Source organism: Bufo gargarizans, chromosome 9, assembly GCF_014858855.1.
Source record: "Bufo gargarizans isolate SCDJY-AF-19 chromosome 9, ASM1485885v1, whole genome shotgun sequence".
Taxonomy (NCBI): Eukaryota; Metazoa; Chordata; class Amphibia; order Anura; family Bufonidae; genus Bufo; species Bufo gargarizans.
In genome coordinates this window covers 18,144,909-18,170,601 of record NC_058088.1, presented here as the reverse complement: position 1 = coordinate 18,170,601, position 25,693 = coordinate 18,144,909, and the positions used below count along the sequence as shown (strand labels likewise).

The following is a 25,693-nucleotide window of genomic DNA, read 5'->3' as shown; positions in this document are numbered from 1 at the left end:
GCACAAGGATGTCCCTTTTCTTAATAATGGGGTTATATTGGGGGATAGATATATAGCTGTGGGGACACGGAAATAATGTCCCACCCAGATCCCCATCAGAATTGATAACTATGTATATGAACCAATCTCGGTTCGATGTAAGGCAGATGATCCTAAGCTTCAAAAGAATTTAGTAAGCAGATCACCATAGAAATGGTTAGTCAGAAAAATGGGAGAAAAACACCTAGACAAAGCAGCTAAATGAAATCTGCTCATTTAATCCCAGGGGATTTACCGTTATAAGGCGATAGATCCACTGAGCTTCCTTGCGGAGAATTCTATTGGGATACAGCTTTTAGGGATACATCAGGGAAAAGTTCCCCCCTGTCCTGACCTCACTTCTCGTATGCCAAGTATCCAAGCCCTCGGTCTCCAAACTGTAAGTTGTTGCATCTTGGTTTTATCCTGGACACGTCCAAAGTAAGGCTCTGCCTTCTCTATTTTGGCACAGTATGTGATCATATCTTCTATATGTTGTGGGGTATTATTATTATTATTTTAATATCTAGAAGTAAAAGTTTTATATGAAAAGTCATTCTCTTCTGTGATAGGTTGTCTAAATCCACCTTAAGTAGGGATTGTCTAAAGCAGATAACCTCTTTAATTGCCCCTCTGGTATTTTTAACAGCCGTTCCACTGCTGAAGCCTTAAAACATTTAGATGACCCATATATTATGGAAACACCTGAAGACAGTCTATGGTACCTCTATCTTTCTTCAACATTCAGTTTACTATTATTATTAATATTTTTTTATGCAGCACATGGAGATAAACAGGGAACGAATACTCGAGGGGCTCTGGCTAAAGTTTACGCAATGCTGTCTCTGCAAAACGTGAGAGATCCAGAAAATTTCCTGAAAACTAAAAATGTTATCCTTCTGATCACAGATGGCAAGTATCAAATCATAGCTGGTCCTTCAGATTACTCCTCAAAATCTTCCTTACCCTCACAAATATCATCTCAGCCTTGTTTACTCTTTATTTCATAGCCAGTGCCCCATCAGATTCTCATATTGTCAGATCCTCTGGTGGGCAAGTCTGGCTCTGACAATATGATAGGTCCTAAATTTCCAGCAGAAGACAGCTTCATTTCGAGTTGTTGGATCCAATCAGTTGCCAATAGGGTCTACTTCTTTGGCATGATTCACATATAACTTTGGATCTTATTGATGATGTTTCCTGTGTATGTGTAGTGTTAGCAAGATGAACAGAAAGTATGAAGGTGGGCCCTCAAAATCATGTTTTCTGAGGCCCCAAAAAACGTAGTCCAATACTTTTCTCATCTTCCTCCGCTAATTTGCAGCCAGTTCTTTATCCTTGCCCTGACAGCATTTGCCTTTTACCCACTTAGGAAAACACAATATGGGTGGAGACCCTACAGTGGAGGTGAAGAGGATCAGAGAAATTCTGGACATCAAGAAGGACAGTGAACGGGAAGATTATCTGGGTATGGAATATATGTGGTATATAATTATAAGTGTGTCTCATTTAAAGAGAATCAGTCCCCTCTCCTGAAATGTCTATTTTATAAACTACTTGCATTCCCCATGTAATAACAATTCTGGATCATCCATTCTTATGACTCTATGTTCTGCCATTCCTTTATTACACCTACTAGAAGTAAAAACACCCTAAAGCTGGCCATGTTCTTTTGATAAGTATTGGATAAACTTGCCGATTTCATTGGGTTCTGCTGTCCATCTAATGTGTAAGAGGCCTTCTGACTTAACCCTGATGGCTGATGTCAGGAGAGATAAGTATGGGGCATGTTGGATTTCAATACCTGAGCCTTTTGTGAGCAGGTAGATGAGAGGAAGCTGGTAGTGGCTTTTTTCCCTCTTCCATTCATTACATAAACAATGTGCAGCATGCTCCAGTGGGAGCCGGTGTAGAGGATGGGAGTGGTAGTGACCCTGATGTAGTGTTGTAGCATCATGGTGTCCTACCTCGGGCCATTGCTCCCTGGGGTCAGTTGCAGTGAAAGTTTTAGCACTAAAGAATGAGGACAAAGTTGAACGTAGCAAAGTCCTTTTTACTAGGTGCAACGTAGAACTTGAAAATACATACAGTAGCAGCAGTCTTTGGTGCCATTCTTCTCTGGCACCAGCTGAGGAGGTATGGTGGCAGGTTGTATGGTTGCAGTTCTGCACTTAGATGTTGCTGGCCTAGTGGTTTCTTAGTAATGGGGGTGTCTTTATCCGTATTCCCTCACCTTACAGTAGTGTCTGTAAAAGTGATGTTGCAGTTCACTCTAATGTCTGGGATCCCAAGGCTTCACCTAAGTCATTTCTTCAATTCTTGAGGGTGGGGTCTCAAGAAGCTCTCACTCTTGGGCAGGAAAGAGTTATCTGGATCATGATTCTTAGAAGTGGTCCCTCAGTGTGGGTGCTCTATGAGCTGCTTACCTACTCTCCACCATTATCAGGACAGGACCCCTCTCTGCCTACCTCTTACTATAGACTGAACTAAATCTAGGCTTCCTCCTCCTGGCTGGAAGCTGAATGAGTCCACTCCTCCCAGGAGGGGTGGAACAGGTTAGTTAAGCCCTGCTACAGCCAGCCATTGCCATTGGACAAGATGGCAAAGTAAAAGAGACATACAGTATATACCATCACACAGAACTGCATATGAAATTTATAAAATGTAGTTACCAAAGTACACAATAGTAATAACCCCAAGTCTGGGGTACTACAGATGCATGTGTACGGGAGGATAGGGGGAGAGCTGTCGGCCAAATAAGAGTTATTACATGTCTATGGCCAGATTGAGGTTTACCTTGTGTAGTTTACTTCCACTTTTCTAGGACGTAGAGTGGCTGATATAAAGAAAAAGAAAATAAGTATATATACTGTATATATTGTGGGGTTTCGCTCAGGTAGATAGGGTAAGCGGGCGCAATACCGACGCAAAATACAAGTTCTTAACTCAAAACGTCAGTGTTTATTGACACTTGAGGCAATTGCACAAAACAGCAGTAACTTTGCAGTCTTGGTGTTAATTCACACACAATGGAAAGTTCATATAACACAAGTCACTTTGCTGGCAGTTCTGCCTCCAGCAGGCTTTAAAGGGCCTGTTTCCCCAGTGTGCGGCTCTCAGCCCTCCAGCACGGCACAAAGCCTCAGATCCCAAAAACAGAGACATCTGGGCTGAGCCTATTTAAGGACAGCCAGGTGTTGCCAAAATCCGGACCGGCACTTAAACTCCGGTCCAGTATTTGACCTCACCTGGCTGGAAACCAGCCCAGCCGCACATGCTGGGAGGAAAATACCTGCCCTGCCAGACACAACTGTGTCACTATATATATATATATATATATATATATTGTAAGGGATCGCTCTCTCACAGGGGGTCACAATCACAGGCTTCTCCTCTGACAATGGGGTTCAAGTCCAAGTGGTGCTTTATTTTGGCACTTCAGCACCAGCACAAACATAATGAAATAAACACCTGCCCGTCTAGGCACTAGCTAATACATAGGTCGTCTCTACCTCACCTATAGAGCGCAGTTCACACACGGTATCAGGTTCCAACACTCAGCAGGTCAGCTCACCCGAAACAGTCCCACACAGGGAAGAGATCCGGCTTCACACAGCCTCGTGGCCCCTCACCCCTTCTGGCTGAGACCACACAGAGCCTCTGCAGGTCTCTGTTTCCAAGTCCCCCCAGACTCATACACTGAGGCAGTGGCGTAGCTATCAGGGAAGCGACTGATTCGGGGCCCCAGAGCAGTACTGAATGTTTCCATTAGATCTAGGGCTGCCCCTACTCACAGCTCCTGCACTTTATAGAAGCAGATGCCACTTACAGCCGCAGCTCTGGAGCTCCTCTCACTTAAAGGGGTTGTCCGGGATTTGGGACATTGCTCTAATAGTACAAGTGTGGCATACACATTACATACAAGCAGGTAGTACCTTTGTCACAGATTTCTGCAGCCCGTTTTCATCTTTGAAATTCATGGCAGGAAGTTACTGGTTTCTTCTCCTCAGTGACGTACCGGGTCCCTTGCAGGCAAGCAAAGCTTCCTCTTCCGCTGCTCAGGGAGCCCGGTGACGTCACTGGCAGCAAAAGAATCGAGGTGAATATGGATGAGGGGCGGAGTAACAGCGGCTGGCCGTCATCCCGCTAAGCCCCGCCCCTTAACAAGCTCGGCCCCGCCCCTCCAGTCCGGTGAGCTTCAGAATGAATTGAGGTGAATATTGATGAGGGGGCGGAGTTACAGCGGAGCAGAGAGACAGCTGTAACCACCTGATGCTGCGCTGCCCCAGGACCCACAGGGCAGTGCAGCCGGAAGTCAGGTAAAGATAAACAGATATATAAACAATGAGTGGGGGACCGTTGGAGCCACATAGAAGTGGCAAAAATAGCTGAAAATGTATGGAGGCCTTTACTTAGATGTACATTGTGAGTAAACGTGTTTTTTTAAAAAACATTTGGTCCCGGACAACCCCTTTAAGGTCCTTACTCAGAGAGGAGCAGATACAGTATAATGGCCGTCTTCTCCTTCTACTATGGCCGTTCTCAGGCTGGGATCTGCAGTACTGGCACACCACCTGCCAGTACTGCTTTCTGTTTTCTATTGGCTGGCAGCTTACTATGACATCTGCTGCCAGCCAATAGCAGACCTTTATGGGATCAAGCCCCACCCCCAGCACGAAGCTACTGTAGAGCAGGCTGGCTGCTCCTGCACACAGAGCTCTATGATGCCTGCCCCCCCTCCTGTGCCCCCTGTTCTCTGCCCCCCCCCCCCGTAATAGGTTACTGTTTAACCCCTCCACTGCTGTCCCTGGATGGCACAGAGGGGGGATGGCACCTACTTCTCCAGGCTGCCTGTGAGGACTAGATGTCAGCTGTCTACAGGAAAGGTAAGTGTCTGTGTGTAGAAATAGGTGTATAACTATGTTCATGTGTGTGTGTAATGTGTATATATATGTGATGAGATCATGTATAAGTGCGTCCATGTATGTGGTGACTGTGTGTTACAACCAGACAGCTGAGAAGCTCTGACAGAAGCCTTTCAGAACCTCCTCCTTGAGTTTTCTTTGTGCTGTTCAGTTCCTCATCTCGTTAACCTCTCTCAGCTGTCATGTAGTTGGACTGATTGCTTCCCTTTAAATTCCTCCCCATAATGCATTACTGGGCGGCTTATACTACTTCCTGGAGTGTGTGTGCATGCTGATCCTGTTTTCCAGTCTGCTACAAAGTTAAGTGCTGAACATTTATCTGTTATTTTCTGTTTGCTGGATCCCAGGTGACCCTGACTCCCTCCGTGTCTGGTGTAGGGAGCCGGTGGTCGTGTCCCCTCACTATTGTAGGGTGTTCAGGGGTTATATAGTCGAGGTACGTGGATATGCAACCATCCACCACTGGGATCTTTGCATAGGCTGAGCAGCCAGGGAAAGTCTCAGGTCTTGTGCAGGGGTCTCCCTTTTGGTTCCTTAGCTTTGGATCCAGTGAGTCATATATGCATGTTGCTTTGCCTTGTTTCCTGTACACCGTCCGTGACATTATAAGCCGCCAAAACCGTCTCAAGCATGGATCCGGTTTCACTTTTGGCTGAACGCTTCCAGGGTCTTTCATTGGAGGTAGCTGATCTCCGTATAACTTTTTCTCAGCTTCAAGTGACCGGTTCAGCTTGCGTTCATGGAGTTTGTTCTGAGCCTAAGATCTCGCTCCCGGATACGTTCTCCGGGGGTAGTGAGAATTTTGTGCGTTTTAGAGAGGCTTGCAAACTCCATTTTCGCCTTCTTCCCCATTCCTCTGGTGATGAGGAACGGAGGGTGGGGATCATTATATCGCTGCTCAGGGGTAACGCTCAGTCTTGGGCCTTTTCGCTGCCGGAGGGGGCACGGCCTCTCCGTTCAGTGGATGAATTCTTTTTAGCCCTGGGTCAGATATATGATGATCCGGATCGTATTGCTCTGGCTGAGTCTAGACTACTTCTATTATGCCAGGGTAAACAATCTGCAGAAATATACTGCTCAGAATTTCGGAGATGGGCAGCTGATACTGGTTGGAATGATGCTGCACTCCGAAGTCAATTTTGCCATGGTCTTTCAGAGGGATTGAAAGATGCATTTGCCTTTCATGAGAGGCCTATTTCTTTGGACTCTGCTATGTCTCAGGCCGTTCGTATTGACAGGCGTCTTAGAGAGAGAGGAGAGATGTCCCCTTCCTGTCATACTCAGTCCCAGGACAGTGCAGCGGTCTCATTCTGTGCGCAGGGGTCTCAGTCGCCGTCAGCCCCTTCTGAGCAGGAGCCCATGCAGCTGGGGTTGATTGCTTCTGACAATAGAAGATTCAGCTCGCATGGGAGGGTTTGTTTTTGTTGTGGAGGTATAAATCATTTGGCAAATATTTGTCCCTCTAGGAGATTCAGGCAGTTTTCTGGGAGTAATAAAGAAACAAACAGGAAAAAATCTTTTAAAAATGTTCCGTCTGTTACTATTGGCAGGGTTGAGGCGGAGATTGAAGGTTTTCCGTTTGCTTGTAGTTCCCGTTTTGTCCTGCCGGCTAGGGTGGCGCTAGAGAGCAAGAACATTTTTTGTGAGATTTTTGTGGATAGTGGAGCAGCTGTCAATCTCATTGATAATCAATTTGCAATAACTCATGGTTTCCAGGTGCGCACTTTGGGAAAGGATATTCCTGTTTTTGCTATTGATTCCGCTCCACTTTCTCAGAAATCATTAAAGGGCATAGTTCACAATATCCGTTTAATTGTGAGTGATGCTCATGTTGAGCATGTGTCATGTTTCGTCCTTAGCGGTTTGCCTACTCCTCTAGTGTTGGGGCTACCCTGGCTCACTAAACATAACCCCACCATTGATTGGCAAGCGAGGCAAATAAATGGTTGGAGTGACTTTTGCAGAGAGAATTGCCTCACGACATCTGTTTCTGAGGTTGCTACTAAGACTGTACCATCTTTTCTCTCTGAATTTTTGGATGTCTTCTCTGAGAGTGGAGTTCAGAATTTGCCCCCGCACAGGGAGTACGATTGCCCTATTAATCTCATCCCAGGCGCCAAACTGCCTAAATCTCGTTTATACAATCTTTCCCAACCTGAGAGGATCGCTATGCGTGCTTATATCTCTGAGAGTCTGAGAAAAGGACACATACGACCCTCGAAGTCACCTGTTGCCGCTGGTTTTTTCTTTGTTAAGAAAAAAGATGGTTCTTTAAGACCTTGTCTGGATTTCAGGGAGCTGAACAGTATCACTATTCGTGACCCTTATCCGCTTCCTCTGATCCCGGACCTGTTTAATCAGGTTGTTGGGGCTAAAGTCTTTTCCAAATTAGATCTAAGAGGGGCATACAACCTGGTCAGGGTCAGAGAGGGAGACGAAAGGAAGACGGCCTTCAATACCCCTGAGGGCCATTTTGAGAATTTGGTTATGCCTTTTGGTTTGATGAATGCCCCAGCCGTTTTTCAGCATTTCGTGAACAGCATTTTTTATCATTTGATGGGAAAATTTGTATTAGTGTATTTGGATGACATTTTGATTTTTTCTCCTGATTTCAAAACTCATAAGGAACATTTACGTCAGGTCTTGCTCATCCTGCGGGAGAATAAATTATATGCGAAACTGGAAAAATGTGTGTTTGCGGTTCCAGAAATTAAATTTCTGGGGTTTCTTCTCTCCGCTTCTGGTTTTCGCATGGACCCCGAGAAGGTCCGCGCTGTGCTTGAGTGGGAGCTTCCTGAGAATCAGAAGGCGCTGATGCGTTTTTTGGGCTTTGCCAATTATTACAGGAAGTTTATTTTGAATTATTCCTCTATTGTTAAACCACTCACTGATATGACCAGAAAGGGGGTAGATTTTTCTTCTTGGTCAGTGGAGGCGCGTAAGGCCTTTTCTAATATCAAGGAGAGTTTTGCTTCCGCTCCCATCTTGGTGCAACCTGATATTTCTTTACCCTTCATAGTTGAGGTTGATGCTTCTGAGGTGGGTGTGGGGGCGGTCTTGTCTCATGGTTCCTCTCCTGCCAAATGGCGACCGTGTGCCTTTTTCTCAAAAAAACTCTCCTCCGCAGAGAGAAATTACGATGTGGGAGATAGGGAATTGTTGGCCATCAAGTTGGCTTTTGAGGAATGGCGCCATTGGCTAGAGGGAGCCAGACACCCTATTACTGTATTTACTGACCATAAAAATCTGGCCTACTTGGAGTCAGCCAAGCGTCTGAACCCGAGACAGGCCAGATGGTCTTTGTTCTTTTCTAGGTTTAATTTTGTTGTCACGTTCCGCCCTGGAGTTAAGAATGTGAAGGCAGATGCCCTGTCACGTTGTTTTCCGGGAGGCGGGAATTTTGAAGACCCGGGTCCCATTTTGGCTGAAGGTGTGGTGGTCTCTGCTCTTTTTTCTGAATTGGAGGCAGAGGTGCAGGCAGCCCAGTCAGAGGCTCCTGATCTTTGTCCTCCTGGGAGGTTGTTTGTGCCTCTCGCTTTAAGACACAAGATTTTTAAGGAACACCACGATACGGTCCTTGCTGGGCACCCGGGGGCAAGAGCCACACTGGATCTCATCGCTCAGAGATTCTGGTGGCCTGCGCTTCGTAAGTCGGTTGAGGGCTTTGTGGCAGCCTGCGAGACTTGCGCTCGTGCCAAAGTCCCTCATTCACGGCCATCAGTTCCTCTCCTTCCCTTACCCATTCCTTCCCGTCCTTGGACACATCTGTCCATGGACTTTATAACGGACCTGCCTCGTTCCTCGGGGAAGACTGTGATTCTGGTGGTGGTGGACCGTTTTAGCAAAATGGTGCATTTCATCCCTTTTCCTGGTTTGCCCAATGCTAAGACGCTGGCGCAGGCATTTATTGATCATATTGTCAAATTGCACGGTATTCCTTCAGACATAGTCTCTGATAGGGGCACGCAGTTTGTTTCCAGATTCTGGAAGGCTTTCTGTTCTCGCTTGGGGGTTCGGTTGTCATTCTCTTCTGCTTTCCACCCGCAGTCGAATGGCCAGACAGAGCGCGTCAATCAGAATCTGGAGACATATCTGCGCTGTTTTGTGGCGGAGAATCAAGAGGATTGGTGTTCTTTTTTGTCCCTTGCTGAGTTTGCTTTAAATAACCGTCGTCAGGAGTCCTCTGATAAGTCACCATTTTTTGGTGCATATGGGTTTCATCCGCAGTTTGGGACTTTCTCTGGAGAGGGGTCTTCTGGTTTACCTGATGAGGACAGATTCTCTTCGTCTTTGTCATCTATTTGGCAAAAGATTCAGGATAATCTAAAGAGCATGAGTGAGAGATATAAGCGTGTGGCAGATAAGAGACGTGTGCTTGGTCCGGACCTGAATGTTGGTGATCTGGTGTGGTTGTCTACCAAGAATATCAAATTGAAGGTTCCCTCCTGGAAGTTGGGTCCTAGGTTTATTGGGCCTTACAAAATCCTGTCTGTCATCAATCCTGTTGCCTACCGTCTTGATCTTCCTCAGACTTGGAAGATCCATAATGTTTTTCATAAGTCCTTATTGAAACCTTATGTTCAACCCATTGTACCCTCGCCTTTGCCTCCTCCTCCGATTATGGTTGATGGGAATCTTGAATTTCAGGTCTCTAGGATTGTGGATTCTCGTCTTGTCTGTGGTTCTCTTCAGTACCTTGTTCATTGGGAGGGTTATGGTCCTGAGGAGAGGATGTGGGTCCCAGTGACTGACATTAAGGCCTCTCGTCTCATCAGGGCTTTCCATAGGTCCCATCCTGAGAAGGTGGGCTCTGAGTGTCCGGAGTCCACTCGTAGAGGGAGGGGTACTGTCACAACCAGACAGCTGAGAAGCTCTGACAGAAGCCTTTCAGAACCTCCTCCTTGAGTTTTCTTTGTGCTGTTCAGTTCCTCATCTCGTTAACCTCTCTCAGCTGTCATGTAGTTGGACTGATTGCTTCCCTTTAAATTCCTCCCCATAATGCATTACTGGGCGGCTTATACTACTTCCTGGAGTGTGTGTGCATGCTGATCCTGTTTTCCAGTCTGCTACAAAGTTAAGTGCTGAACATTTATCTGTTATTTTCTGTTTGCTGGATCCCAGGTGACCCTGACTCCCTCCGTGTCTGGTGTAGGGAGCCGGTGGTCGTGTCCCCTCACTATTGTAGGGTGTTCAGGGGTTATATAGTCGAGGTACGTGGATATGCAACCATCCACCTCTGGGATCTTTGCATAGGCTGAGCAGCCAGGGAAAGTCTCAGGTCTTGTGCAGGGGTCTCTCTTTTGGTTCCTTAGCTTTGGATCCAGTGAGTCATAAATGCATGTTGCTTTGTCTTGTTTCCTGTACACCGTCCGTGACACTGTGTATGAGTGCTCTCATGTATGTGGTGAGTGTGGTGAGTGTGGTACGAGTGCATCCATGTCAGGATTACAAACCCGGACTGTCCGGGTCATTCGCGTACGGGTGGAAACCCAAATATATACATATATATATATATATATATATATATATATATATATATATATAGTATATACAAATAAAACTACTCACAAAAGGTTAGGGATATTTGGCTTTTGGTTGAAATTTATGGAAAACTTAGTTCACGTTACAGTGATATTATATCATGAAAGTCAGGCATTTAAGTAGAAGCAGCAATGGTGATTTCCTCATCTCAAACTATTTATTGAAAGAAAAGCCAACACCAGTGCAGGGTATACACCCACAAAAAATGTCAGTGTCTCAAAAACTTGCCACGTGGCCTTAAGCATCAATTACAGCTTGACAGCGATGTCTCATGCTGTTCACGAGTTGACTTATTGTCTGCTGAAGCATGGCATCTCACTCTTCTTGAAGGATGGCCCTCAGGTCAATGAGGTTCTGGGGTACAGACTTATGAACCTCTACACAGTGACTCAGCTGATCCCGTAGGTTTTCAATGGGATTCAGGTCTGGAGAATGTACAGGCCACTCTATTTGAGGTCCCCCAGTCTCCAGCAGCCATACCCTAATGATGCGACCTCGATGAGCTAGTGCATTGTCCTGGATGAAGATGAAATTAGGCCTGTGTTGTTCATACAGAGGCACAATGACTGGATTAATGATGTTACTCAAGTACTATGGGCTTGTCACCGTACCATTCACAAAGTGCAGGGCAGTTCTGTATTGACTACAAACACCTGCCCACACTGAAATGACCGCCGGGCAAACCGCAAGGCCATCTTTGTTCTAACACTGCTGCACAGCAGTCAGGCTATAATTAAGGGTGGTCAACACTTGAAATGCATAGGCTATTGCGGTTTCTCTTAGGCATCTTCAATACAGCTGAAACAGATTTTTACCAATCCTGCCGGATCTCTTGCCTTTATCTGACTAGAACTTTTATTACTTAACAATATATGGCCAATGTAGTGAACAGACCCAGAGACAGGCTTATTTTTCCGGACAGAGCACAACCCGACCCACCATCGTGCATAAACAGACAATCTAATGCACCCGCAAAAAATGTTCCCTGTTTTGTCACCAATTACAGTTTGGAATTTTCACAAATTTGCGCCATAGTTAGAAAACACTTACCTATTCTAAACTGTGACGAACAGTGGTCTGACATCAGCTCCGCAGGTGTCAGATGCATTGCACGTCGGTCACCGACTATTGCGCAAAAAATCAGCCCAAGTCCTTTCACTGATAGTGACATCAGTAAAAAAAGAAAAAAGTGCTTGGTTGAGACATAAAGGCAAATTTAAATGCGGCCACCGCATTTGCACGTGCTGCAATTACATTAACCACCTCAACTCCCCTAGCTTAAACACCCTTAATGACCAGACCACTTTTTACAATTCTGCACTACACTACTTTCATACAACCTACCACCCAAATTAATTTTACCTCCTTTTCTTCTCACTAATAGAGCTTTCATTTGGTGGCATTTAATTGCTGCTGACATTTTTACTTTTTTTGTTATTAATCGAAATTTACAGATTTTTTTTGCAGAAAAAAAAATTAATTTTTCACTTTCAGTTGTAAAATTTTTCAAATAAAACTACATTTCTATATAAATTTTTCTCTAAATTTATTGTTCTACATGTCTTTGATAAAAAAAAAATGCAATAAGTGTATATTTATTGGTTTGGGTAAAAGTTATAGCGTTTACAAACTATGGTACAAAAATGTGAATTTCCGCATTTTGAAGCAGCTCTGACTTTCTGAGCACCTGTCATGTTTCCAGAGGTTCTACAATGCCCAGACAGTAGAAACACCCCACAAATGACCCCATTTTGGAAAGTAGACACCCTAAGGTATTCGCTGATGGGCATAGTGAGTTCATAGAAGTTTTTATTTTTTGTCACAAGTTAGTGGAAAATTATGTTTTTTTTTTTTTTTTCTTACAAAGTCTCATATTCCACTAACTTGTGACAAAAAATAAAAACTTCCATGAACTCACTATGCCCATCACGAAATACCTTGGGGTGTCTTCTTTCCAAAATGTGGTCACTTGTGGGGTATTTATACTGCCCTGGCATTTTAGGGGCCCTAAAGCGTGAGAAGAAGTCTGGAATCCAAATATCAAAAAATGCCCTCCTAAAAGGAATTTGGGCCCCTTTGCCCACCTAGGCTGCAAAAAAGTGTCACACATGTGGTATCGCCGTACTCAAAAGAAGTAGGGCAATGTGTTTTGGGGTGTATTTTTATATATACCCATGCTGGGTGACAGAAATATCTCTCTAAAAGTCAACTTTTCCCATTTTGTTATACAAAGTTGTTATTTTAGAGAGATATTTCTCTCACCCAGCATGGGTATATGTAAAAATACACCCCAAAACACATTGCCCTACTTCTTCTGAGTACGGCGATACCACATGTGTGAAACTTTTTTGCAGCCTAGGTGGGCAAAGGGGCCCAAATTCTAAAGAGCACATTTAAGATTTCACAGGGCATTTTTTACACATTTGGATTTCAAACTACTTCTCATGCATTAGGGCACCTAAAATTCCAGGGCAGTATAAATACCCCACAAGTGACCCCATTTTGGGAAGAAGACACCCCAAGGTATTCCGTGAGGGGCATTGTGAGTTCATAGAAGTTTTTATTTTTTGTCACAAGTTAGCGGAAAATTATGATTTTTTTTATTTTATTTTTTTTCCTTACAAAGTCTCATATTTCACTAACTTGTGACAAAAAATAAAAACTTCCATTAACTCACTATGCCCATCATGAAATACCTTGGGGTGTCTTCTTTCCAAAATGGGGTCACTTGTGGGGTATTTTTCTACTGCCCTGGCATTTTAGGGCCCCTAATGCGTGAGAAGTAGTTTAAAATCCAAATGTGTAAAAAATGCCCTGTGAAATCCTAAAGGTGCTCTTTAGAATTTGGGCCCCTTTGCCCACCTAGACTGCAAAAAAGTGTCACACATGTGGTATCGCTGTACTCAGAATAAGTAGGGCGATGTGTTTTGGGGTGTATTTTTACATATACCCATGCTGGGTGAGAGAAATATCTCTCTAAAATAACAACTTTGTATAACAAAATGGGAAAAGTTGACTTTTAGAGAGATATTTCTGTCACCCAGCATGGGTATATATAAAAATACACCCCAAAACACATTGCCCTACTTCTTTTGAGTACGGCGATACCACATGTGTGACACTTTTTTGCAGCCTAGGTGGGCAAAGGGGCCCAAATTCCTTTTAGGAGGGCATTTTTTGATATTTGGATTCCAGACTTCTTCTCACGCTTTAGGGCCCCTAAAATGCCAGGGCAGTATAAATACCCCACATGTGACCCCATTTTGGAAAAAAGACACCCCAAGGTATTCCATGAGGGGCATGGTAAGTTCACAGAAGATTTTTTTTGGGCACAAGTTAGCGGAAATAGATTTTTTGGGGTTTTTCTCACAAAGTCTCCCTTTCCGCTAACTTGGGACAAAAAGTTCAATCTTTCATGGACTCAATATGCCCCTCAGCGAATACCTTGAGGTGTCTTCTTTCCAAAATGGGGTCATTTGTAGGGTGTTTGTACTGCCCTGGCATTTGAGAGTCTCCGCAATCATTACATGTATGGCCAGCATTAGGAGTTTCTGCTATTCTCCTTATATTGAGCATACATGAGATTATTTTTTTCCGTTCAGTCTCTGGGCTGAAAGAAAAAATGAACAGCACAGATTTCTTCATTCGCATCGATCAATGTGGATGAAAAAATCTCTGCCAAAAAAAAAAAAAGGAGGGGAAAGGCGTCTGCCAGGACATAGGAGCTTCGCCCAACATCCAAACCCACTCAGCTCGTATGCCCTGGCAAACCCGATTTCTCCATTCACATCAATCGATGTGGATGAATAAATCATTGCCGGCATTTTTTATTTTTTTTGTATACAAAGTGTTTGCCAAAGCATCTGAACACCGCCCCTCAGCTCATAAGCCTCGGCAAACGTATCTTTTTTACTGCAGAGGAGAAATCTCGTCTTGCAGCGCCGCATACACCGACTTTTGTGTAATCTGACAGCAGCGCAATGCTTCTGTCAGAATGCACATCAGTGCTGCAGTTAGTCGATCGGTTGGTCCACCTAGGTAAAAAAAAACAAAAAAAAAAAAACAGGCCGCAACGCAATAAATTTGTTAACATTAACTTTATATAACATTTGAACAGAACATTAACTTTTATAAACTTTATTGAACTTTTGGAATAGAACATTAACTTTTTTGCTTACCGGTGATTTTATTATTTTTTTGATTTTTTTACCTTTATAGGACAAACCTCTCCTTCCCCATGGGACAATGTGCAAAGCGCAAATCGACCAGAGATGTGGCAAAGTACATTATGCACTTTGTCCCAGGTGAAAGGAGAGGTTTTCAGCAGCTCTGTGTGCCTGTCCTGTGAGATGTGATCCCTGTGTGTGGTACTTCCGGAAACACTCCCCTAAGCATAGGGCAGGGTGGTCAGGGCAGTCAGGACAGAAATAGCGGATGTCACACCTTATTCCACTCCTGCTACAGACACGACATTTTTTTTGGGGTGACGGCTGGGTTGAGGTACCAGCAACGACACTGGGGAAATGTCGCTCGTGTAGACGGCTCACTACACTGGTGGATGGGGCCACGGAACCTCCTGGATACAGGAGGTTCTCGATGATCTCTTCCTGAAATTTGAGGAAGGATCCTGTTCTCCCAGCCTTACTGTAGAAAACAAAACTATTGTACAGAGCCAATTGAATAAAATATACAGACACCTTCTTATACCAGCGTCTGGTGCGGCGGGACACTAAATAAGGAGCCAACATCTGGTCTATGAAGTCCACCCCTCCCATGAGCAAATTATAGTCGTGGACCGAGAGGGGCTTTTCAATGACACTGGTTGCTCGTTCAATTTGTATTGTCGTGTCTGCGTGAATGGAGGAGAGCATGTAAACGTCACGCTTGTCTCTCCATTTCACCGCGAGCAGTTTTTTCGTTACACAAGGCAGCCCTCTCCCCCTTTGCAAGACGGGTGGTAACAAGCCGTTGGGGGAAGCCTCGGCGACGGATGGTAACGAGCCTTTGACCCCATACCGGGCGCGATTGCTTGGGATGTATTGTTTGAAGTCAAGGCGCATGGTAAAATGTATAAGGGACTCGTCTATGCAGATGTTTTGCTCAGGGGTATACAAATCTGCAAATTTGGTGTTAAGGTGGTCTATGAGGGGCCGAATTTTGTGGAGCCGGTCAAAAGCTGGGTGGCCTCTGGGACGAGAGGTGCTGTTGTCACTAAAGTGCAGGAAACGCAGGATGGTCTCAAATCGTGTCCTGGACATGGCAGCAGAGAACATGGGCATGTGATGAATTGGGTTCGTGGACCAATATGACCGCAATTCATACTTTTTTGTCAGGCCCATGTTGAGGAGAAGGCCCAGAAAAGTTTTACATTCGGAAACTTGGACGGGTTTCCACCGGAAAGACTGGGCATAAAAGCTTCCCGGGTTGGCGGCTATAAATTGAGTGGCATACCGATTTGTTTCTGCCACGACTAAGTCCAAGAGCTCCGCAGTCAAGAACAGCTCAAAAAACCCCAGTGCCGATCCGATCTGAACTGTGTCAACCCAAACTCCAGCCTGGGCGGTGAAAGGGGGAACTACTGGTGTGGCTGAAGTTGGGGGCTGCCAATCAGGGTTTGCCAGCACCTCAGGGACTCTAGGGGCTCTATGGGCCTGTCTGTGCGGTGGCTGCGACGGGGGAACTGCTGCACGTGCCACCGTACCAGCTTCAACTGCCCTTCTGGTGCTCGCCACTTCACCATGTTCTACGGCAGTGCTGGTACTAGGTCCAGGATGGGCTGCGCTGCTGGTGTATGCCTCACCACGTAATCCGACAGCGCCAGTCCCACTCTGCTGCCCCTGAAGCGGATCCTGCGCAACCTGTGGTCTAGCAACACGGGTCCGGGTACGCCTGGTGGTATCAGGGACCTCAACCTCATCGTCCGAACTTTGGGTCAGAGTGCCACTGCTTTCTACAGGTTCATATTCTGACCCGCTGGATTCATCAGATGAGGGTTCCCACTCCTCATCCGACTGGGTCAGAATCCTGTAGGCCTCTTCAGAAGAATACCCCTTACTTGTCATTTCGTCAACTAAATTTAGGGGGTATTCCCTGAGAATACCGAAGTTATAAGCAAGCCTGTCTTACAAATGGGAGGCTAGCAAAGTACCGGAGCCCGCTGCGGTTGCTAAAAAATATCAAAACAGATTTTTTTATCGCCGCAGCGCTTGTGTAGTGATTGTGGGTAAACACACGTGTGGGCGACCGATCAGGTCAAACACTGCGTTTTGGGTGGAGGGCGAGCTAAGGTGACACTAATACTATTATAGATCTGACTGTGATCAGTTCTGATCACTTACAGATACTATAAAAGTTCAAAAGCTGATTAGCGATATGCTAATCAGCGAATCAGTGACTGCGGTGCGGTGGGCTAACCAACGCTATCTACCCACCAAAGGGGCCTAAACTAACCTAAAACCTAACAGTCAATACTAGTGAAAAAAAAAGTGACAGTTTACACTGATCACTTTTTTCCCTTTCACTAGTGATTGACAGGGGTGATCAAGGGGTTAATTTGGGTGATGGGGGGTGATCTGGGGGCTAAATGTGTGGTGTTTGTGTACTCACTGTGATCTGTGCTCCTCTGCTGGGACCAACCGACGAAAATAACCAGCAGAGGAGCACAGCAGCCATTTAACGCCTTATATTTATAAATATAATGTGTTATATGGCTTGTGATTCGTTTTTTTGAAAATCACCAGCCTGCCAGCGATGATCATTGGCTGGCAGGCTGGTGACGAACTACTGCTGCAACTTTTGCCGGCCCGCAATGCGCATGCGCGGGCCGGCTATGCGCGTCATCTCGCGTCTCGCGAGATGACGCACGGATGCGTCCAGGAGGAATTAATCCCGCGTTAGGTGGTCCGGAGGCGGTTAAAACAGGTTCAGCAGTGGTTTCAACGGCCACTCATAACTCCTTTGATAACAAACCATATGTAAATTGCAACACGAACTATGTGGTGTATTGCATTAGCGGCTCCATTTGCAGTCTGCAATATATTGGATGCACAACCAATAGTTTAAAAGTCAGAATTAGAGTTGAGCGAACACCTGGATGTTCGGGTTCGAGAAGTTCGGCCGAACATCCCGGAAATGTTCGGGTTCGGGATCCGAACCCGATCCGAACTTCGTCCCGAACCCGAACCCCATTGAAGTCAATGGGGACCCGAACTTTTCGGCACTAAAAAGGCTGTAAAACAGCCCAGGAAAGAGCTAGAGGGCTGCAAAAGGCAGCAACATGTAGGTAAATCCCCTGCAAACAAATGTGGATAGGGAAATGAATTAAAATAAAAATTAAATAAATAAAAATTAACCAAAATCAATTGGAGAGAGGTTCCATAGCAGAGAATCTGGCTTCCCGTCACCCACCACTGGAACAGTCCATTCTCAGATATTTAGGCCCCGGCACCCAGGCAGAGGAGAGAGGTCCCGTAACAGAGAATCTGTCTTCATGTCAGCAGAGAATTAGTCTGCATGTCATAGCAGAGAATGAGGCTTCACGTCAGCCACCACTGCAACAGTCCATTGGCATATATTTAGGCCCAGCACCCAGGCAGAGGAGGGAGGTCCCGTAACAGAGAATCTGTCTTCATGTCAGCAGAGAATTAGTCTGCATGTCATAGCAGAGAATGAGGCTTCACGTCAGCCACCACTGCAACAGTCCATTGGCATATATTTAGGCCCAGCACACACACAGGCAGAGGAGAGAGGTCCCGTAACAGAGAATCTGGCTTCATGTCAGCAGAGAATCAGTCTGCATGTCATAGCAGAGAATGAGGCTTCACGTCAGCCACCACTGCAACAGTCCATTGGCATATATTTAGGCCCAGCACACACACAGGCAGAGGAGAGAGGTCCCGTAACAGAGAATCTGGCTTCATGTCAGCAGAGAATCAGTCTGCATGTCATAGCAGAGAATGAGGCTTCACGTCAGCCACCACTGCAACAGTCCATTGGCATATATTTAGGCCCAGCACCCAGGCAGAGGAGGGAGGTCCCGTAACAGAGAATCTGTCTTCATGTCAGCAGAGAATTAGTCTGCATGTCATAGCAGAGAATGAGGCTTCACGTCAGCCACCACTGCAACAGTCCATTGGCATATATTTAGGCCCAGCACACACACAGGCAGAGGAGAGAGGTCCCGTAACAGAGAATCTGGCTTCATGTCAGCAGAGAATCAGTCTGCATGTCATAGCAGAGAATGAGGCTTCACGTCACCCACCACTGCAACAGTCCATTGGCATATATTTAGGCCTAGCACACAGGCAGAGCAGAGAGGTCCCGTAACAGACAATCTGGCTTCATGTCAGCAGAGAATCAGTCTGCATGTCATAGCAGAGAATGAGGCTTCACGTCACCCACCACTGCAACAGTCCATTGGCATATATTTAGGCCTAGCACACAGGCAGAGCAGAGAGGTCCCGTAACAGACAATCTGGCTTCATGACAGCAGAGAATTAGTCTGCATGTCATAGCAGAGAATGAGGCTTCACGTCAGCCACCACTGCAACAGTCCATTGGCATATATTTAGGCCCAGCACCCAGGCAGAGGAGAGAGGTCCCGTAACAGACAATCTGGCTTCATGTCAGCAGAGAATTAGTCTGCATGTCATAGCAGAGAATCAGGCTTCACGTCAGCCACCACTGCAACAGTCCATTGTCATAAATTTAGGCCCAGCACCCAGGCAGAGGAGAGAGGTCCCGTAACAGACAATCTGGCTTCATGTCAGCAGAGAATTAGTCTGCATGTCATAGCAGAGAATGAGGCTTCACGTCAGCCACCACTGCAACAGTCCATTGGCATATATTTAGGCCTAGCACACAGGCAGAGCAGAGAGGTCCCGTAACAGACAATCTGGCTTCATGACAGCAGAGAATCAGTCTGCATGTCATAGCAGAGAATCAGGCTTCACGTCAGCCACCACTGCAACAGTCCATTGTCATAAATTTAGGCCCAGCACCCAGGCAGAGGAGAGAGGTCCCGTAACAGAGAATCTGGCTTCATGTCAGCAGAGAATCAGTCTTCATATCATAGCAGAGAATCAGGCTTCACGTCACCCACCACTGCAACAGTCAATTGTCATAAATTTAGGCCCAGCACCCAGGCAGAGGAGAGAGCTCCCGTAACAGAGGATCTGGCTTCATGTCAGCAGAGAATCAGTCTGCATGTCATAGCAGAGAATGAGGCTTCACGTCACCCACCACTGCAACAGTCCATTGGCATATATTTAGGCCTAGCACACAGGCAGAGGAGAGGTTCATTCAACTTTGGGTAGCCTCGCAATATAATGGTAAAATGAAAATAAAAATAGGATTGAATGAGGAAGTGCCCTGGAGTCCAATAATATATGGTTATGGGGAGGTAGTTAATGTCTAATCTGGACAAGGGACGGACAGGTCCTGTGGGATCCATGCCTGGTTCATTTTTATGAACGTCAGCTTGTCCACATTGGCTGTAGACAGGCGGCTGCGTTTGTCTGTAATGACGCCCCCTGCCGTGCTGAATACACGTTCAGACAAAACGCTGGCTGCCGGGCAGGCCAGCACCTCCAAGGCATAAAAGGCTAGCTCTGGCCACGTGGACAATTTAGAGACCCAGAAGTTGAATGGGGCCGAACCATCAGTCAGTACGTGGAGGGGTGTGCACACGTACTGTTCCACCATGTTAGTGAAATGTTGCCTCCTGCTAACACGTTGCGTATCAGGTGGTGGTGCAGTTAGCTGTGGCGTGTTGACAAAAGTTTTCCACATCTCTGCCATGCTAACCCTGCCCTCAGAGGAGCTGGCCGTGACACAGCTGCCTTGGCGACCTCTTGCTCCTCCTCTGCCTTGGCCTTGGGCTTCCACTTGTTCCCCTGTGACATTTGGGAATGCTCTCAGTAGCGTGTCTACCAACGTGCGCTTGTACTCGCGCATCTTCCTATCACGCTCCAGTGCAGGAAGTAAGGTGGGCACATTGTCTTTGTAGCGTGGATCCAGCAGGGTGGCAACCCAGTAGTCCGCACAGGTTAAAATGTGGGCAACTCTGCTGTCGTTGCGCAGGCACTGCAGCATGTAGTCGCTCATGTGTGCCAGGCTGCCCAGGGATAAGGACAAGCTGTCCTCTGTGGGAGGCGTATCGTCATCGTCCTGCCTTTCCCCCCAGCCACGCACCAGTGATGGACCCGAGCTGCGTTGGGTGCCACCCCGCTGTGACCATGCTTCATCCTCATCCTCCTCCACCTCCTCCTCATCCTCGTCCTCCTCGTCCTCCAGTAGTGGGCCCTGGCTGGCCACATTTGTACCTGGCCTCTGCTGTTGCCAAAAACCTCCCTCTGAGTCACTTCGAAGAGACTGGCCTGAAAGTGCTAAAAATGACCCCTCTTCCTCCTCCTCCTCCTCCTCCTCCTGGGCCACCTCCTCTTCCATCATCGCCCTAAGTGTTTTCTCAAGGAGACATAGAAGTGGTATTGTAACGCTGATAACGGTGTCATCGCCACTGGCCATGTTGGTGGAGTACTCGAAACAGCGCAACAGGGCACACAGGTCTCGCATGGAGGCCCAGTCATTGGTGGTGAAGTGGTGCTGTTCTGTAGTGCGACTGACCCGTGCGTGCTGCAGCTGAAACTCCACTATGGCCTGCTGCTGCTCGCACAGTCTGTCCAGCATGTGCAAGGTGGAGTTCCACCTGGTGGGCACGTCGCATATGAGGCGGTGAGCGGGAAGGCCGAAGTTACGCTGTAGCGCAGACAGGCGAGCAGCAGCAGGATGTGAACGCCGGAAGCGCGAACAGACGGCCCGCACTTTATGCAGCAGCTCTGACATGTCGGGGTAGTTGTGAATGAACTTCTGCACCACCAAATTCAGCACATGCGCCAAGCAAGGGATGTGCGTCAAATTGGCTAGTCCCAGAGCTGCAACGAGATTTCGCCCATTATCACACACCACCAGGCCGGGCTTGAGGCTCACCGGCAGCAACCACTCGTCGGTCTGTTGTTCTATACCCCGCCACAACTCCTGTGCGGTGTGGGGCCTGTCCCCCAAACATATGAGTTTCAGAATGGCCTGCTGACGTTTACCCCGGGCTGTGCTGAAGTTGGTGGTGAAGGTGTGTGGCTGACTGGATGAGCAGGTGGAAGAAGAGGAGGAGGAAGCCGAGAAGGAGGAGGTGGCAACAGGAGGCAAAGAATGTTGCCCTGCGATCCTTGGCGGCGGAAGGACGTGCGCCAAACAGCTCTCCGCCTGGGGCCCAGCTGCCACTACATTTACCCAGTGTGCAGTTAGGGAGATATAGCGTCCCTGGCCGTGCTTACTGGTCCACGTATCTGTGGTTAGGTGGACCTTGCTACAGATGGCGTTGCGCAGTGCACACTTGATTTTATCGGATACTTGGTTGTGCAGGGAAGGCACGGCTCTCTTGGAGAAGTAGTGCCGGCTGGGAACAACATACTGTGGGACAGCAAGCGACATGAGCTGTTTGAAGCTGTCTGTGTCCACCAGCCTAAATGACAGCATTTCATAGGCCAGTAGTTTAGAAATGCTGGCATTCAGGGCCAGGGATCGAGGGTGGCTAGGTGGGAATTTACGCTTTCTATCAAATGTTTGTGAGATGGAGAGCTGAACGCTGGCGTGTGACATGGTTGAGACGCTTGGTGACGGAGGTGGTGGTGGTGGTGTTGGTGGTACATCCCCTGTTTGCTGGGCGGCAGGTGCCAACGTTCCTCCAGAGGCGGAGGAAGAGGCCGAGGCGGCAGCAGCAGAATAGGCCGAGGCGGCAGCAGCAGAAGAGGTAGCAGGGGGAGCCTGAGTGACTTCCTTGGTTTTAAGGTGTTTACTCCACTGCAGTTCATGCTTTGCATGCAGGTGCCTGGTCATGCAGGTTGTGCTCAGGTTCAGAACGTTAATGCCTCGCTTCAGGCTCTGATGGCACAGCGTGCAAACCACTCGGGTCTTGTCGTCAGCACATTGTTTGAAGAAGTGCCATGCCAGGGAACTCCTTGAAGCTGCCTTTGGGGTGCTCGGTCCCAGATGGCGGCGGTCAGTAGCAGGCGGAGTCTCTTGGCGGCGGGTGTTCTGCTTTTGCCCACTGCTCCCTCTTTTGCTACGCTGTTGGCTCGGTCTCACCACTGCCTCTTCCTCCGAACTGTGAAAGTCAGTGGCACGACCTTCATTCCATGTGGGGTCTAGGACCTCATCGTCCCCTGCATCGTCTTCCACCCAGTCTTGATCCCTGACCTCCTGTTCAGTCTGCACACTGCAGAAAGACGCAGCAGTTGGCACCTGTGTTTCGTCATCATCAGAGACATGCTGAGGTGGTATTCCCATGTCCTCATCATCAGGAAACATAAGTGGTTGTGCGTCAGTGCATTCTATGTCTTTCACCGCTGGGGAAGGGCTAGGTGGATGCCCTTGGGAAACCCTGCCAGCGGAGTCTTCAAACAGCATAAGAGACTGCTGCATAACTTGAGGCTGAGACAGTTTCCCTGGTATGCATGGGGGTGATGTGACAGACTGATGGGGTTGGTTTTCAGGCGCCATCTGTGCGCTTTCTGCAGAAGACTGGGTGGGAGATAATGTGAACGTGCTGGATCCACTGTCGGCCACCCAATTGACTAATGCCTGTACCTGCTCAGGCCTTACCATCCTTAGAACGGCATTGGGCCCCACCATATATCGCTGTAAATTCTGGCGGCTACTGGGACCTGAGGTAGTTGGTACACTAGGACGTGTGGATGTGGCAGAACGGCCACGTCCTCTCCCAGCACCAGAGGGTCCACTAACACCACCACGACCATGTCCACGTCCGCGTCCCTTACTAGATGTTTTTCTCATTGTTATGGTTCACCACAACAACAAATATATTATTTGGCCCAATGTATTGTATTCAAATTCAGCGGGATATAAATTTGAGGCCTAGTATTTAGGCGCTGGGTGACCGGTATGGATTTAGTGACAGAATTAGACTTGGAAATGCACAGAAGCGTGTGTGTGTGAAGTTATTCTGAATGACCCTATGTGCACCTTCAATATTATATACCCTTTTAGGGATAGATTTCAAATAGCTCTGATATAGCAGAAACCACTAAATTATGAAATTGCTAAATTGGGAATTGTACTTCAACCCAGAACAAAAAATGTGCTTTGACGGACACTAAATATCTTGCCCAGCAACAACAGTACACCGGTGGGTAACGAGAGATTTAGAGGGAATTAAATTTGAGGCCTAGTATTTAGGCGCTGGGTCACCGGTATGGATTTAGTGACAGAATTAGACTTGGAAATACACAGTAGCGGGTGTGTGTGAAGTTATTCTGAATGACCCTATGTGCACCTTCAATATTATATACCCTTTTAGGGATAGATTTCAAATAGCTCTGATATAGCAGAAACCACTAAATTATGAAATTGCTAAATTGGGAATTGTACTTCAACCCAGAACAAAAAATGTGCTTTGACGGACACTAAATATCTTGCCCAGCAACAACAGTACAGCGGTGGGTAACGAGAGATTTAGAGGGAATTAAATTTGAGGCCTAGTATTTAGGCGCTGGGTCACCGGTATGGATTTAGTGACAGAATTAGACTTGGAAATGCACAGAAGCGTGTGTGTGAAGTTATTCTGAATGACCCTATGTGCACCTTCAATATTATATACCCTTTTTGGGATAGATTTCAAATAGCTCTGATATAGCAGGAACCACTAAATTATGAAATTGCTAAATTGGGAATTGTACTTCAACCCAGAACAAAAAATGTGCTTTGACGGGCACTAAATAACTTTCCCAGCTACAACAGGACAACGGTAACGAGAGATTTAGAGGGATTTAAATTTGAGGCCTAGTATTTAGGCGCTGGGTGACAGGTATGGGTTTAGTGACAGAATTAGACTTGGAAATACACAGTAGCGGGTGTGTGTGAAGTTATTCTGAATGACCCTATGTGCACCTTCAATATTATATACCCTTTTAGGGATAGATTTCAAATAGCTCTGATATAGCAGAAACCACTAAATTATGAAATTGCTAAATTGGGAATTGTACTTCAACCCAGAACAAAAAATGTGCTTTGACGGACACTAAATATCTTGCCCAGCAACAACAGTACACCGGTGGGTAACGAGAGATTTAGAGGGAATTAAATTTGAGGCCTAGTATTTAGGCGCTGGGTCACCGGTATGGATTTAGTGACAGAATTAGACTTGGAAATACACAGTAGCGGGTGTGTGTGAAGTTATTCTGAATGACCCTATGTGCACCTTCAATATTATATACCCTTTTAGGGATAGATTTCAAATAGCTCTGATATAGCAGAAACCACTAAATTATGAAATTGCTAAATTGGGAATTGTACTTCAACCCAGAACAAAAAATGTGCTTTGACGGACACTAAATATCTTGCCCAGCAACAACAGTACAGCGGTGGGTAACGAGAGATTTAGAGGGAATTAAATTTGAGGCCTAGTATTTAGGCGCTGGGTCACCGGTATGGATTTAGTGACAGAATTAGACTTGGAAATACACAGTAGCGGGTGTGTGTGAAGTTATTCTGAATGACCCTATGTGCACCTTCAATATTATATACCCTTTTTGGGATAGATTTCAAATAGCTCTGATATAGCAGGAACCACTAAATTATGAAATTGCTAAATTGGGAATTGTACTTCAACCCAGAACAAAAAATGTGCTTTGACGGGCACTAAATAACTTTCCCAGCTACAACAGGACAACGGTAACGAGAGATTTAGAGGGATTTAAATTTGAGGCCTAGTATTTAGGCGCTGGGTGACAGGTATGGGTTTAGTGACAGAATTAGACTTGGAAATACACAGTAGCGGGTGTGTGTGAAGTTATTCTGAATGACCCTATGTGCACCTTCAATATTATATACCCTTTTAGGGATAGATTTCAAATAGCTCTGATATAGCAGAAACCACTAAATTATGAAATTGCTAAATTGGGAATTGTACTTCAACCCAGAACAAAAAATGTGCTTTGACGGACACTAAATATCTTGCCCAGCAACAACAGTACAGCGGTGGGTAACGAGAGATTTAGAGGGAATTAAATTTGAGGCCTAGTATTTAGGCGCTGGGTCACCGGTATGGATTTAGTGACAGAATTAGACTTGGAAATGCACAGAAGCGGTGTGTGTGAAGTTATTCTGAATGACCCTATGTGCACCTTCAATATTAT

The 25,693-nt window shown here is 46.4% G+C and overlaps 1 protein-coding gene across 1 annotated transcript in view; it reads left to right on the top strand.

Moving 5' to 3' along the window:
• Positions 1-25,693, top strand: part of LOC122946788 (complement factor B-like) — a 70,066-nt gene that overhangs the window by 18,107 nt on the left and 26,266 nt on the right. The window contains exons 8-9 of the mRNA XM_044306598.1: positions 799-930; positions 1,391-1,486. Of these exons, the coding sequence (XP_044162533.1) occupies positions 799-930; positions 1,391-1,486 (228 nt within the window). The remainder of the gene's footprint in view (positions 1-798; positions 931-1,390; positions 1,487-25,693) is intronic.